This window comes from Lygodium microphyllum, chromosome 4, assembly GCF_053477565.2.
Source record: "Lygodium microphyllum isolate KBCC chromosome 4, Lygodium_microphyllum_v1.1.10, whole genome shotgun sequence".
In the NCBI taxonomy this organism is placed as follows: Eukaryota; Viridiplantae; Streptophyta; class Polypodiopsida; order Schizaeales; family Lygodiaceae; genus Lygodium; species Lygodium microphyllum.
In genome coordinates this window covers 92,631,511-92,645,534 of record NC_141138.1, presented here as the reverse complement: position 1 = coordinate 92,645,534, position 14,024 = coordinate 92,631,511, and the positions used below count along the sequence as shown (strand labels likewise).

Sequence of the window (14,024 nt, the reverse complement as noted above, 5' to 3'; positions counted from 1 at the left end):
TTAATTACATTCACAAACTGGGCAAGAATCACTTAAACATGAAACCTAATGTCACTGGTCAGAATGATCTGAAAAGTTCTTTTCCCGTGGATGACAGTCTCATTGATAGAAAATCTGAGACATTAAGTGGCACCAAGATCCACTTGCATACCATGAATAAAATTTTTACATCAAAGAATTACTCATATACAGGACATTATGCTAAGTCATCCACAGAAATACAAAAGTTGGCTTGGTATTGTTTCTTAGACCCAAAAATCTGTTCTGATTAAACCATCTTGAATATAAAAGTACACCTAAAACAGTGAACAATAAAATCTCAAAATCTTCATGTACGTACCGCTAAAAGATTAAGTACCATTCCATACGATGCTGTAAACTGAGAAACAAGAGCATCCGGACCAGCAAATAGCAGTCTACAGGCTGTCTCTGCTCCTTCAAATGGTGTTTGCATAAGGACAACATGGCCATGCTTGTCCAGACCCCTGCGGCCTGCCCGTCCAGCCATTTGAAGCATGGCATTTGAGCTCAGTAAAGAATGGCCAGCATCCCCTCTTTTACTGAGGGAAGCCAAGATAGTTGTCCGAGCAGGCATATTAATCCCTGCAGCTAGTGTTTCTGTCGCAAAAACCACCTTGATCAAGCCTTTCTGGAAAAGATCTTCAACAAAGGACTTCCACAACGGTAGGCAGCCTGCATGATGGGAAGCAAAGCCACACAGAAGGGATGGTATTGCTGATTCTCTGACTGCATCAGCACACTCCTTTCGAAGATTAATTAATGCTTCATTCACCTGTCTTTGCTCTTCATTACATAACAGTTGCACACCCTCCACGTACTTAAGGGCAGTGTCACAACCTTTCCTGCTGAAAATAAACCAAATGGCTGGTAGCATTCTTCTGTATCTCAGCTGACTTAAAGTTTCTTCCATTCGAGGAACCTTCACAAAACCATGCTTATTTCAGTATAAGGTACTAGATGGTGCTTGCTGACACATTTTAAAAGGGCAGCAGAATGAAACAGCAATTCATTTATTTGGTTAAAGCTTGTGTTAGTTTGAATGATTGCCCATTGGAAGTCTAGGCAGAAAATATCCATGATTTTAGCATCTACTATGTTTCCATCACACTATTCCAATTGAGATTTCTCTTCAGGTCAAGAGTTGCTTAGTACTCCAGTACAATCCGAGACAGTGACTGTCTATGTTCAGCATTCTCATAATTCCAGTCAAAACTTGGAATATCAGCATTCCTGAAGTCGAAAGGAATATCCATTGCTGTCAAATTATTGTTTGTACTTCTTATTGCCTATGCCTTCTATCCAGACACATACATCTACAAGTAATCGACTTTTACTCAAGCTAATGGAGATATCTATGATCCATTTTCAAAGCCAAGCCCTTTAAGACAAAAAAGGTGCCTGTATAAGATCATCGAAAGATGCATGTCCATTCATGAGCACATTAAATACAAGATTAGGCTAGACTTATAGAGCACAGAGCTTTCAAACAACAGAATGTTCACATCTATCTTTGGAGCTTTACATATCTCTGTTCAAATGAAAGCACCTATGCCCTCTCACCTGACGCCTCCGCAGAAACTGTAGCTCCTCATTTGACAAAGGTAAAGGCTGCCCCCAATTGTCCCTTCTGTGTTGCCTGCCTTTCTTTCCACTTTTCTTTTGAGCCAAAACTTGATTCTTTTGAAAATGAGCCAGTTTGTACTTTACTCTCGTGTCACTTCCAACATCATCTTCTAAATGCCCTGTTAAGGAAAGATCCCTGAGACCCAAAGAACCATTGTGATTAAGTACCCACACTTTTTACTGAGCTGGTCTTCAGCTGAACACCATCATGCAAATTCCACACTGGAAGGTATACAGCATCTAAAAATTAACTTCAATTTGATAACTTGACATCCAACTAAAAATAATTAGACCCTTCCTAGCTTCTATCACTTGCCTGTAAGAAAGCCCAATACAAAGCTAACCTTAGAACACTGGTTCACTGGTATTTGGCCAAAATTTTCGGAAATAAGACTTGGTTCTCTGTGGCCATTTTAATGGTTAAAAAGTGGGATTTGATGATTTGGCCAACTTTTTGTTTATTTTTGAGACTTGATCTACATAGTACAGCATGTCCATTCTCACATTATCCTGCAGGGGCACAGTTCCTGCTATAAGGACAGCAGACTGCAAATAGATCACAGCCAGATTATACATCCATCATCCATGTCGTACAGTCCAGGTCTTAGGAGCCACAACCCTAACCTCTACTGAGAGTATCATGTGAACTTCCAATGATGCAAATCCTCTCTCCTAATTCTGCCATCCTCATTTACTAAAAAGGTAAAGATTCTCTCTCCACTCAAAGCCACCACTTGGGAACAATGTCTCATACCTCTTCACCACTTCTTTCATTTGTGGCTGACACCCTTGACGGGTGGTTGGGCTAGTCTTTCCATTTTATGATGTTGGATTCAATGCCCCCCATGGGCACAGTCATTCAATCTTAGCAGGGTTCCATCATCTTAGCAGGTCTTCGTAAGCCATTGGGCAGCCGCCGAGCACCCTAGTGTGTGTCCATGTATTTCCAGCAGACAATAAATCCATCATCTTTAGTATGAAGAAGACGCTCTTTATAGAAATCCATATTCATCCCTAGCTCTTGTACCGGTGCAAACCATGTCCTTATGGTGTCTAAGGTAGCTTGGGATGTCATCATCCAACCTAGATCTAGGGGAAGATTGGGGATTATTGACCCACATGGTCAAGGTAGAGCATTGACAGTAAGGCTCATTGTCAAGGGCCTTCCGAGCAAGGAGCCATGGAAGGAGCTACTACTATGGAGCATAGTTGCAATCGTACGTTGTACAGTACTATCTCTACCATACTATTCATACCGTACACTACTGTACATATCCATACGGTTTCGTACGATAAAACAGGCCTTTATTGGCCATTGTGTTTCCTGTGTCTCCTCACGTCTTGTGTGTATCGCCTGTGCGTGTCTCCTACGTGGCTTTTTCTTTTTCTTTTTTTTTGGGGGGGGGGGGGGGGGGGGGGGGGGGGGGGGGGGGGGGATACTTCAGTCCACCCCCTTTTCCAACTATGCACTCCTCCCCCAGCCCCCCTTGGATTCCATCCAACTAGCAGCCATGATCGACTCTTGACCCCTATTTGACTGTTTGACCCTTCTCTCATCCACAAAACATGCTCCTCTCCTCCATGCTTCCACACCAATTCGACAAGCATTTTCCATTCTCTACCTCTCTTGGATCTTGAATTGACTTGTGATTCATGAAGCTCTAGCCTCTCACTCTCTCCTCTTTCCCCCACCCTATCAAGGCTCAAGGCTCAAGCCTCTCCAAACCCCTCTCTCTCACTCTTGCTCTTTCAACTTTACCCCAACCCTCTCCCTCTCTTTCAAGTTTCAACTTTCAATCTCTCTGTCTCTTTTTTCTTTCATGAAGATAATTGAATTAAGTTAATACTTTACAACAAACCATCAGGTCGGCTTAGAACTCTCTCTCTCAAAAATATATACATCAGACCATCTGGTCAAACAATAGTTGACCATGGGCAGCAATGTCAAGAAGAACGAGGTCAGCTGATATCATAGAAGAAATCTGCCATAGCACTAAACCTCGAATACGGGCCACATGACCATGGATGCCCGAGACTGAATCAAAAATAAAGGCATTCTGAGTACGCCAAATATGCCACAAGGCAGTCCATCCCAGGAACTAGAATAGGCAAGAATAATCGAAATGCAAAGAAGGCATGGCGGGAAGCTTTCCCATAATCCATGAACGGGCTGTTATGCGTAGCTGAGTCATCAAGAGCCACACATGAGAAATAAAACACGAGATCTATCGTGCAACTGGACAAGAGGCAAAAGGATGAAGCAATGTTTCATCACATGTAGTGCAGAATACACAACGACCAGCAAAGATCTTTTGAGCACACAGTACCTCTCCAGTTGGAAGACCACCAATCAGCTGTCTCCACAAGAAAACTTTCCCCTGATAGGGAACCTTGGACTTCCAAAGCTGAAGGAATCTTTCCTGCCACTTCTTTTTACCATCCCTAATATGCCATAATTTATTCACCTTTGTAGTGACCCACCATCTCTTGGCCTCCACCATCTGATGGTATATCTGGTTAGCAAACCTCTTCTCAAAATCATCCGATATCACAAACTTCCAATCACAGCATGGATACAATGGCTGTAGCACCGATAAAGGAGAGAACCTCTGAAGGTTGGCCTGTATGGACGACTAGATATCACCATATCCTCGGGGTACTCGAAAGTGGTGATGATTACGCCGAAAAGAGTAAAGCCGCACACTCATTATTTTTATTGGTTCACAATTTAGAAGGAGATGAATTTTTCTGAAGCTTCATTGGGGGGGACTAGAGAACACAATAGTGGATCTCAATGAGGATGATATTTTGATAAGGAAGGCACTATTTTGAAGATCATAGTGTAAAATACTAGGCTAGAGGATCACAAAATGACTAAAATGTAATAAGGGCATGAATTTAATAAAAGAACATTGAAACACCATGATCAACATTCCTAACTGTGGGTCTGATACCATGTTAACAATCCCAGTGTGGGATTAATCATGGTGTGTACAAGATGATTTCACACAATTACAGTGGATTATTAAAGACAAGGAACTTCACAGCTAGAGAGAAGGTACATCGTATGCACACACAATTTTATTTTCCATTATCATTACATACAATGGCTACACTTTTATAGAAGGGATAATACCTCATTTATGTAGCCTTACACTTCCATGTGTGTCCCCATGTGATGCACTATTACTCAGCCTCGAGAAATTAAGCACATGCCACCAAGAGGCACGAATGACCATTTTACCATGGGAGATGCTAGTTTTCTCAATGAAAAATTTGCAATGTCTAACCAAGGATGACTCTATACACATAGCGCCTACAAAAGGGCCAACCTCAAGGCTTTCATATGCAAATTAACATCTCTCTCTCTCTCTCTCTCTCTCTCTCTCTCTCTCTCTCTCTCTCTCTCTCTCGGATCGCCTCTCCATCCCCGTCATTCGCACCATGACTTGTGAGAAGCACGAGACCTTCAATTTGCACACGACCCATGTGAAGAGCGACACAAAGAAGTCCAACTCCCACCATTAGACGTGGAAGTATTGCAGGAAGCACCATACAAGTGGTGCAACCCAGCTTCTCCAATATCTTTCCAAGACGGGGGGGCAAGTTACTCCATGCAAGAAAATCCCTCAAAACATTGCAAATGAGACTCTCACCAAGATGAGAGGGGAATCCACAAGAGGAGAAGAAAGTGGCTTATCAGCATCAACTCCTATGCCTACTAATGAGGAAGCATCAAATGTGCATGTATCTTCAATGGTCAACCAATGCAGGAGAGGCCTCTACAATTGGTGGTGGGGGCTCCACATCTACATCCGACTCTGACAAACGACAAAGAGTCAATGCTCATGTGGCACCAGAAAGACAATCCTCTCTCTTTCAAGCTCCCAATCATGTGCATGTACCAGCTTCCTTTCCTAGAGAAAGGCAATGACTTGCAGACATTAAAATTGCACGTACAGTGATTGAGTGTAATCTTGCATTCAATGTCCTAAAGCAAGAGCAATGGAAGAAGATGGTAAAAGCCATTGCCAATGTGGGTCCATGTGAAGGATGGACCAATGTCACATACAACGACATGAGAACAAAAAAGCTTGATGAAGAGGAGAGCATTGATAGAGCCCTTGATCCTATTCAGGTAGCATGAATAAAATATGGTTGCTCCAATCCCATCGACAAATGGAGTAATCGTAAGAAACAAGCCATCATCAACACACTCGTCTCATGTCCACTCGGCACTTACATTTTGCAAGCCATAAATACTAGCAAGAGGGAAAGAAAAACAACATGCGCATTCATCTACCACCACATTCGGCAAGCTATCATTGAAATATACATTGCATTTTAAATTTGTTTCACTTTCTTACATTATAATTTATGCCTAACTATCTATCTCCCTATTCTCTCTAATATCTATCTCCATTCTCTTTTTCCCCCCGAGCCCCAACCCCCATCTCTCTTCATTCTTGAATCTTGAAAGTTGAAACTTAAAAGGCTCAACTCTCTCTCTAACCTCTAAGTATTGTTACTTGTAATTTGCGGTTGTACATGGGCCCCTCGAATGTGGTGCAAGTTGTTACCGACAATGATCGAATTATCGACGCATGGGCCATTTGCTTAAGGCCAAGTTTCCCACGATTGTGTGGACTGCATATGCAAGTCATTGTTTGAACTTCCTCATGGAGGACAATGGGAAGCTCAAGTAGGTGAAGAGGGTGGTCCGCATAGCTACATCAATGGTCACCTTCTTCATGGTAAACATAAAGGTGTTTGTGATATATCATGAGCATAGCACACTCGACTTGAAGAAACATTCTTCAACTCAGTTTGCTTAATGTGGTATTGCTTAAGCGTTGGAACCGGTCTATGACTCACATAAAGCGGTAGTCCCTTCAATTAACACTTGGTCTTTTCACAAACACTGACCTCACTCCCTCGCTCAACACTAGATTGGCCCCAAAGTCCGGCGCCCCTTTCAATATTTCTTTATCAATTAAAAGATGGAAAGTTACAAAAATGAAAAGTTCCAAAGTACAAAACCTATAAACAGTTGGCTATCACACACACAAGAGAGGAAGAAAACAGCTGAACAGAAGGGGCAATCCCTCAAGCAACAAGCTAGCTGACCATGCTGGAGCCAGAGCTGAATAACACACACGCACGAGGGGAAGAAAACAGCTGAGCAGAAGGGGCAGTCCCTCAAGCAGCTAGCATGCCAGTAGAGGTCAGAGCATGCAGGTGAGGGCAGGTGAGGGCAGGTAAGGGCAGCAAGTACAGCAGGGATGGCTGAGACAGCAGCAGCCAACAGGAGGAAGAGTGGTGGGCAGCTAGCGGGTGGCAGGAGCAGGCTGGTGGTGGTAGAGGGCAGGGATGGTCAGAGAAGCAAGAAGACATGCCAGTGGCAGAATTAAAAGCCAATGATAAAGGTAACTTTGTAGGCAATTGTTTTGTAATTTTGTCAGAGGACAGGTAAGTGGAGAAGGATTCTGGTACCCGAAAAATTATCTAATGTCTATCAAAGGACGTGAAGAAGAGGAAGAAGATAATGAGGACCTTAAAGAAGGCAACAAGTACTTTTGAGAAGGTGAACCACAATGTCCTCTTTTGGGACATCCTTTCTAAAGTGCCACAGATACGCCATCATAAGCCTACAACAATCACTAAGCTGTACACCACATCAAACCTAGGCAACCACCCCTAGTCACTTGTTCTTATGAGCCAAACTTGACCAAGACATTATATTTCTTACACTTAGTCTAGGGTAGTGTCCTAGAAGAGGATAAAAATATTGCAAATAGTTACGTGTACTGAAAGTGAAATTTGACCAAGTTATGATCCTTACACCTAATCTAGGGTGCTGTTTGAGAAGAGGGGCCAAAAATCAATGCTGTATAGTTGCTTTATGTGGCAACCCCCTAAGCTTGTGAAGCAACTAAAAGATGACTTGTTGCATATTTTGCATATGTTAGGGTTTATTGTGCATGGACTTGGGTTTTCTGTAGATGTCCTGCATTAACAAGAACCCTCCTCTAAATCAGAGCCTAGAGACCCTAAGCCCACTGCTGTAATGACACGTGTGATGTGATTATGAGATGTCATGTGCATATGTATATGATATGGATACAGTTCCATGTCAATCTATGATAATGATTCATCTGAAGATCAAAGAATTGCAATACCAGTTAGTGACATGACATGATATCATGTGGCACATGTCACATGACAGCTTACCAGTGGCTGAAAATTTTTTGAAATGTTAACGATTAACCAACTCATGCATGAGTTTGGAAAATATATGAACCTGAAGAATTGGCTATGCAGACCATATGACAGAGAAAGAAACTAACCAGGAGCATGGCAAAACACCATTGCATGAAAGCATTATCAATTGGGCATTCAGATGGATGTATGGATTTTATTTTTCAACTTTGTGGGCTTGTTGCAACTTCTCTGAAGTTTATTTTTTATGACTGTCTTAGAGTTGGCCCCTCTAAGAAACAATTGTGCTGTGCGATGCATTTCATATGACAAGTATGACCCATCTGCAGGTGGTAAATTTTTATTACTTTAGATTTATGCCTACAAACTTTGCACATATTACAAATTTCCTTAGATGCTTTTGGCTAATGGTACATCAATATTTATAGCTTATTCTTGGCAGACTGCAGGAAATTATCTAGGAATGTCCATATGCTACAATAGCCATTCATAATCAGTGCATAAGAAAAGGAATACTTGCTAAAACAGCTGCTAGAATAAAGCAGTATCAAGTCCTCAAGCTGACTGTTTATCAACCCTATCAAGTGTCCAAATATGTTAAACTGCAAGCTTGTTCACAGTATCTGCATGCAACTAATCACATAACCCATTAATTGTTACCAAAGAAGTATCACTATCCTATGTATCATAATATGGAACATGACCAACAAAAACAAATTGAGAAGAAAAAGGATCACCTGTTCATCTTGGTGCCCTCCTCATTGAGTAATGGTGACAAAGAATAGCGAGTCGAAAAGTACCATGTCAAAGGCACTGGTCGTCGTCTTGATGTTATCAGCTCTGTAGGACCATGCACCTACAAAGGACGACTGAGGATGGATATTAAATCAATGCTATAGGCAGTTTGTGTAGCACCAGGTGCACACAAGGTGAAGATATTTGAGATCAAGATTTGTGTCAATACTTGCAACAATGTTTCCCTTTTTAAAAATCTTCCACAACGGCAATCATGGCCCATGTCAATAACCTGATCTCAGATCCTCTGAAACTATAGAAGAATTCACCTGTGCAATCCACCCAGCAAGTTCATCCGAATTTGCAACAGTTGCAGAGAGGCATATAAGTTGAATTTCCTTTGGGCAATAAATAACCTGCAAATTACCTTCTCACCTTGGTTACCACCTTACCAATTTACAGTTTACAAGCATTCATTCTAGAAAACTTATGAGCACATACAGTCTCCTCCCAAACAGTTCCACGCGAAATGTCACTGAGATAGTGAACTTCGTCGAGCACAACGGCGACCACATTCTGCAATCGACTCCCATCCTCTTGAATTCCAACACTGCCATCCACAACAGAAAGGAATACACTTGCTTTAGAGGCCTCCTGAACTTAGATGTAAGAGAAGATACAGTTTAGATATAAGAGAGTATACAATTTTAGCAAGTAAATACAGCCATTCAACAGTTCAAAAAGTCAACATCATAAGGCATGGATATAAGAGTAACTAAGAATGCTTGAGATAAGGATGCTTTATGCCAGCATCATTACCAATTGACAATAGATGTGTTCTGACTAAGAATGCTTGAGGTAAGGATGCTTTATGCCAGCATAAGTGCCAATTGACAATAAGTGAGAGAACTCTTGAACTTCATGAAAAGACAACCTCCCACCTTCAGTCTAAATGCTCTACAGCCCAGGCCACCAACCAATACTCTACAGCCCAGACAACCTCCCACCTTCAGTCTAAATGCTCTACAGCCCAGGCCACCAACCAATACTTGCAACACACCCAGTATGTCAACCCAATTCCAATTTAATCAGCACACATGGTATGTACAACAATTCCAGTGCAATGTGTGAAGATACCTCACCATTGACCAGTGAGTAAGTAGTTGTATGTGCGTTATGCTGAAATGTTTCATCCATTTCGTAACAGAAGCATTGTGTACCTAAAATGTCCCTGTCATGACATGTGCCTATCGGTTTTGACATTTTAAAACCACCCTACACATTGAATACACATATTCTTCTTGTCATATCATCTTAACTTCATGTGACCCGTTCACATAACTCATTACAGATCTGTACTCGACTTTGAATCCAAAGATAGAATCCATAAGATCTGGAATGCTTACATGTTCAAGCGAATAGCTCCCTCTTTCTGAAGACTCTTCGGAGCAATCATTCATACAGGTCAACATGAAGTTGCTCAAACTGACTGTCACACTACCACCCTGCTTGCCGCCACCACCACCTTAACAGCCCATTCCTGACCCCTGCCCGCCACTGCCTTCACAGATCCATCCCCTGCCTGGTCCTCTGCTGCCTCTCAGCCCCTCCACACCTATGCAGCTCCTCCCCCCTTGCTGCACCACCATCTGCTGCAGCAGTTGCCTGCAACACTGCTCCTCCCCCAAGCCAACACCTGCCTCATGCTTCACATGCTATCCTCTCCCCAGCAACCCACCTCCTGTTTGCCTGTCCTGACAACTGCCCCACAGCCCCCCAAAAAACCAAACACTCTCTCCTTCCCTGCTGTCCCTGCAGCCAGCTGGGTCTATTGTAACAGCTCTGCCTCTTCACCCCACCTTGCCACCCCTCCTCTCAGTTGTATATGTGCTGCTCCCTCCTTTGTAGCAGCCTTTGCCCCATCTTTCATCCAGCCAGCAGCTCGTTCAAGAGGTCCTATGAGAAATGCAAAGAAATGGAAACCTTTGGTCCAATGCCAGCACAACTAAAAGGTGCACCACATCAAACATCTCACTTGTAATTTTCTTCAAGGAACAGCTCCAAATGGTAGGCCACTGAGGAGGAGTTTGAGGAGAGCATTGTCTTTAAACAAGGTGTGGGCAACTCACCGGTTGAGCTAAAAATGCATTACATGCTGATTACCCACTTAAAACAGCCCCAAAACAAGCCTAATTAATCAAATTACCGAAACTTTTATTAAAACAAACAAGATAATAGAAAATGTCTATGTCCCACAAGCCAAACGCTAATTCGGGAGGACCCAACTATCTATAAATAGACAAGCTACCCATTACTAAGCCTTAATCTCGTTTTTGAGGCTTGCAAGTGCCATCACTTTATTGTCCACACCCGGTTAATGGAGGATCTCTTAGTTCGAGCTCTGAATAACGACATAGTACGGACCAATCTATTCCATGTGATCCATGTGGTACAGTACGAGGAGGAGAAAGTGGTGTATCAGCACTAACACCTGTGCAAACTGATGAAGAAGTATCAAATGTGGGCATATCTTCAATCAATGCAGGTAAGGTTTCCACCATTCGTAGCAAGGGCTCTGTGTCTGCATCCGGCCCCAGCAAAAGACAAAGAGCAAAGGCTCATGCGGCACCAAAGAGGCAATCCTCTCTCTCTCTCTCAAGCTCTCAATCGTGTGTGGATCCGTTGCCTTTCCTAGAGAAAGGCAACAACTTGAGAACATTAAAATTGGATTCACCATGATTGAGTGCAATCTTGCATTCAATGTCCTAAAGCAAGAGCAATAGAAGAAGATAGTAAAAGCCATTGCCAATGTGGGTCCATGTGAAGGATGGACCGGTATCACAGACAATCACATGAGGACAAAAAGATTAATGAAGAGGAGGAGAGGATTGATAGAGCCCTTGATCCTATTCAGGCTGCATGGACAAAATATGGTTGCTCCATTCTCACGGACGGATGGAGTGATCATAAGAAATGGAATATCATCAACATACTCATCTCATGTCCACTCAGCACTTACTTTTTGCCAGCCGTAGACATCGGCAAGAGGGGCAAGAAAACGATGAGACATTGTCTTTCAAATTTATTTTTTTTTCCTTATTCATAATCATCTCTCTCCCTATTCTCTCTAATATCTACCTCGATTCTCTCTTCCCCCCCCCCAAAAAGTCTCTAGCTCTCGTGATTCTTGAAAGTTGAATCATTCAAGGCTCAACTCTCTCTTTCTCTCTCTAAGTAGTGTAATTTGTGATTGTAGGTGGGCCCCTTAGATCTGGTGCAAGTTGCTATCAACAATGCATCGAATTGTCCATTTGCTTGAGGCTGAGTTTCCCACGATTGTGTGGACTCCATATGCAAGTCATTGTTTGGACTTGCTCATGGAGGACATCCAGATGCTCAAGTGGGTGAAGAGGATGGTTTGCAAAGCTATATCAATTGTCACCTTCTTCGCGGTAAAGATAAAGATGCTTGTGATGTTTCACAAAATAGCACACTGGAGTTAAAGAGGCCTTATTTAACTCACTTTGCTTACATGTTGTTGTTGCTCAAGCCCCTTTATGAGTTGCGGTCCGACAGTGGTATCCACTCTATGGAATGAGTGGAATGAGCATGAAACAGAGGAGGCCAAAGCCATACAATGCTTGCGCCTCAATGAGCAGTTTTGGCAAAAAGTCCGTGCCATTGTCATTATCGTGACTCCCTTTTACCGAGTGTTACATCTGAGCGATTGTGAGAGCTCCACCATGGGCCTTTTCATTCACTTCTTTAGAGCGGCATTGGTGGAGACATATGCTTGCACAATGATCACAAAGACACAGCATGCACCTACAACGCTTGTGCCTCAATGAGCAGTTTTGGCAGAAAGTCCGTGTCATTGTCATTGTCATAACTCCCTTTTATAGGGTGTTACGTATGAGTGATTACAAGAGGTACACCATGGGCCTTCCTATTCACTTCTTTAGAGCAACATTGGTGGAGGCACGTGCTTGCAAGATGATCACAAAGACACAACATACACATGTTCTAGAGATAGAAAAAAGAAGATGGGCATGGATATATAAGTCCATCCATTGTTTTGTTGCATTGGTATATCCCGCCTACAAGTCACGGGCAATCATAGACGACAAAGAGCTTCATTCGGACTAACTTCCATATTTGACTCGTGTAGTCCCCATGGATGACCACAATGTAGTGCTAGAGAAACTAGGATACTATGCAAATTAGAGAGGGCATGTGGTTCTTCCTTCTCCCACTTGTTGGAGGAGAGAGTCACTTGTGAAGCCTCTATTTTGGTGCCAAATCTTTGGGTACACATTACATATTCCTTAGCCCTTAGTCATGAGAGTCCTTGCTCACGATTACTAGTGCATATGAGAGAAACTAGAGTGTCTATTCTCACTTTCACACGAAGATTCGTAAGCAACTTAGGACATGACAGTTAGAGTGGCTAGTCTATTGCTGCACTAACTTATGCATGATGAGGGCTATGATGCACATGGGTAGTCCAAAGCAAGTAAACACTTAACCATAAAATTTAAATTTTATTGTTTGAAATTTTAAATTTTATACTTTACAATTTAGACTTTAGTATCTTATGTGCATTATGTAGGTGAATGTTGATACATTCGAGTTGACGAGCAACATTCTTCCGAGTGTAAATCAAGAGGTGGATGAGGAGGATGAGATAATCCTTGCAAAGCTCTATAAAGAGCTTATAGCGACAGATACTCGTAACACTCGCACTCGACATACTCGTGGGTGAGGAGTCCGAGTACATGGCAGCAAGCGCATCGTCATTCGGTACCCTCTAATATCGAGGAGGGATGGTTCGAGTGGCCTGTAGACATATGTAAGATGCGGCTCTAGTAGTTCCCATCTTGTGCCTCATGATGAAATCCCCCCCTTGCCTACAAAACTACAGCCTAGGATTGATGATGATGGCAACCTTATCGGTGAGGATGAGTATGACTATCTTATCATCCGATGCTAATGAGTCATCTTAAGACTCTCTTGATAAGCACTCAGATAGTTCTGATGATGATGATAGTGATGCCTCATCATAGATTCATAGGTCTCTCTCTTTTTCGTATCTACTATCATTGTATCTAGATGCCACTATATGATCCATCATCCATATATATACTAGACTCTAGTTGTATCACATGTTGCATGCAGTGCATGCAACCACGAGGACCATCCTCATGTATTCATCTTGTTTTGTAATGAGATGGCTATTTTCACTTACATGTGTTCATCGTTTAATGATTTATGGTTTTTTTTTTAATCAAGTTTTCTTTTCATATTAATATGGCACTATACCTTATAAAATCATCAGGTACCATTTAGTACCATATTTTATTGTGCCTTTCATACCTAACAACTATGATGTTAACAATCACCAACAATAATAGAAGTGTTAGATATGG

General features: G+C 42.3%; 1 protein-coding gene across 2 annotated transcripts in view; it reads right to left on the bottom strand.

The window, feature by feature from the left end:
• EMB25 (DEAD/DEAH box helicase) overlaps positions 1–14,024 on the bottom strand; it is a 213,783-nt gene that overhangs the window by 93,268 nt on the left and 106,491 nt on the right. For both annotated transcript variants that reach the window (XM_087676228.1, XM_087676227.1), the window contains exons 4-8: positions 9,100–9,208; positions 8,928–9,014; positions 8,601–8,719; positions 1,582–1,780; positions 341–940 (exon numbers count right to left, since the gene is read on the bottom strand). In XM_087676228.1, the coding sequence (XP_087532354.1) occupies positions 341–940; positions 1,582–1,780; positions 8,601–8,719; positions 8,928–9,014; positions 9,100–9,208 (1,114 nt within the window). The remainder of the gene's footprint in view (positions 1–340; positions 941–1,581; positions 1,781–8,600; positions 8,720–8,927; positions 9,015–9,099; positions 9,209–14,024) is intronic.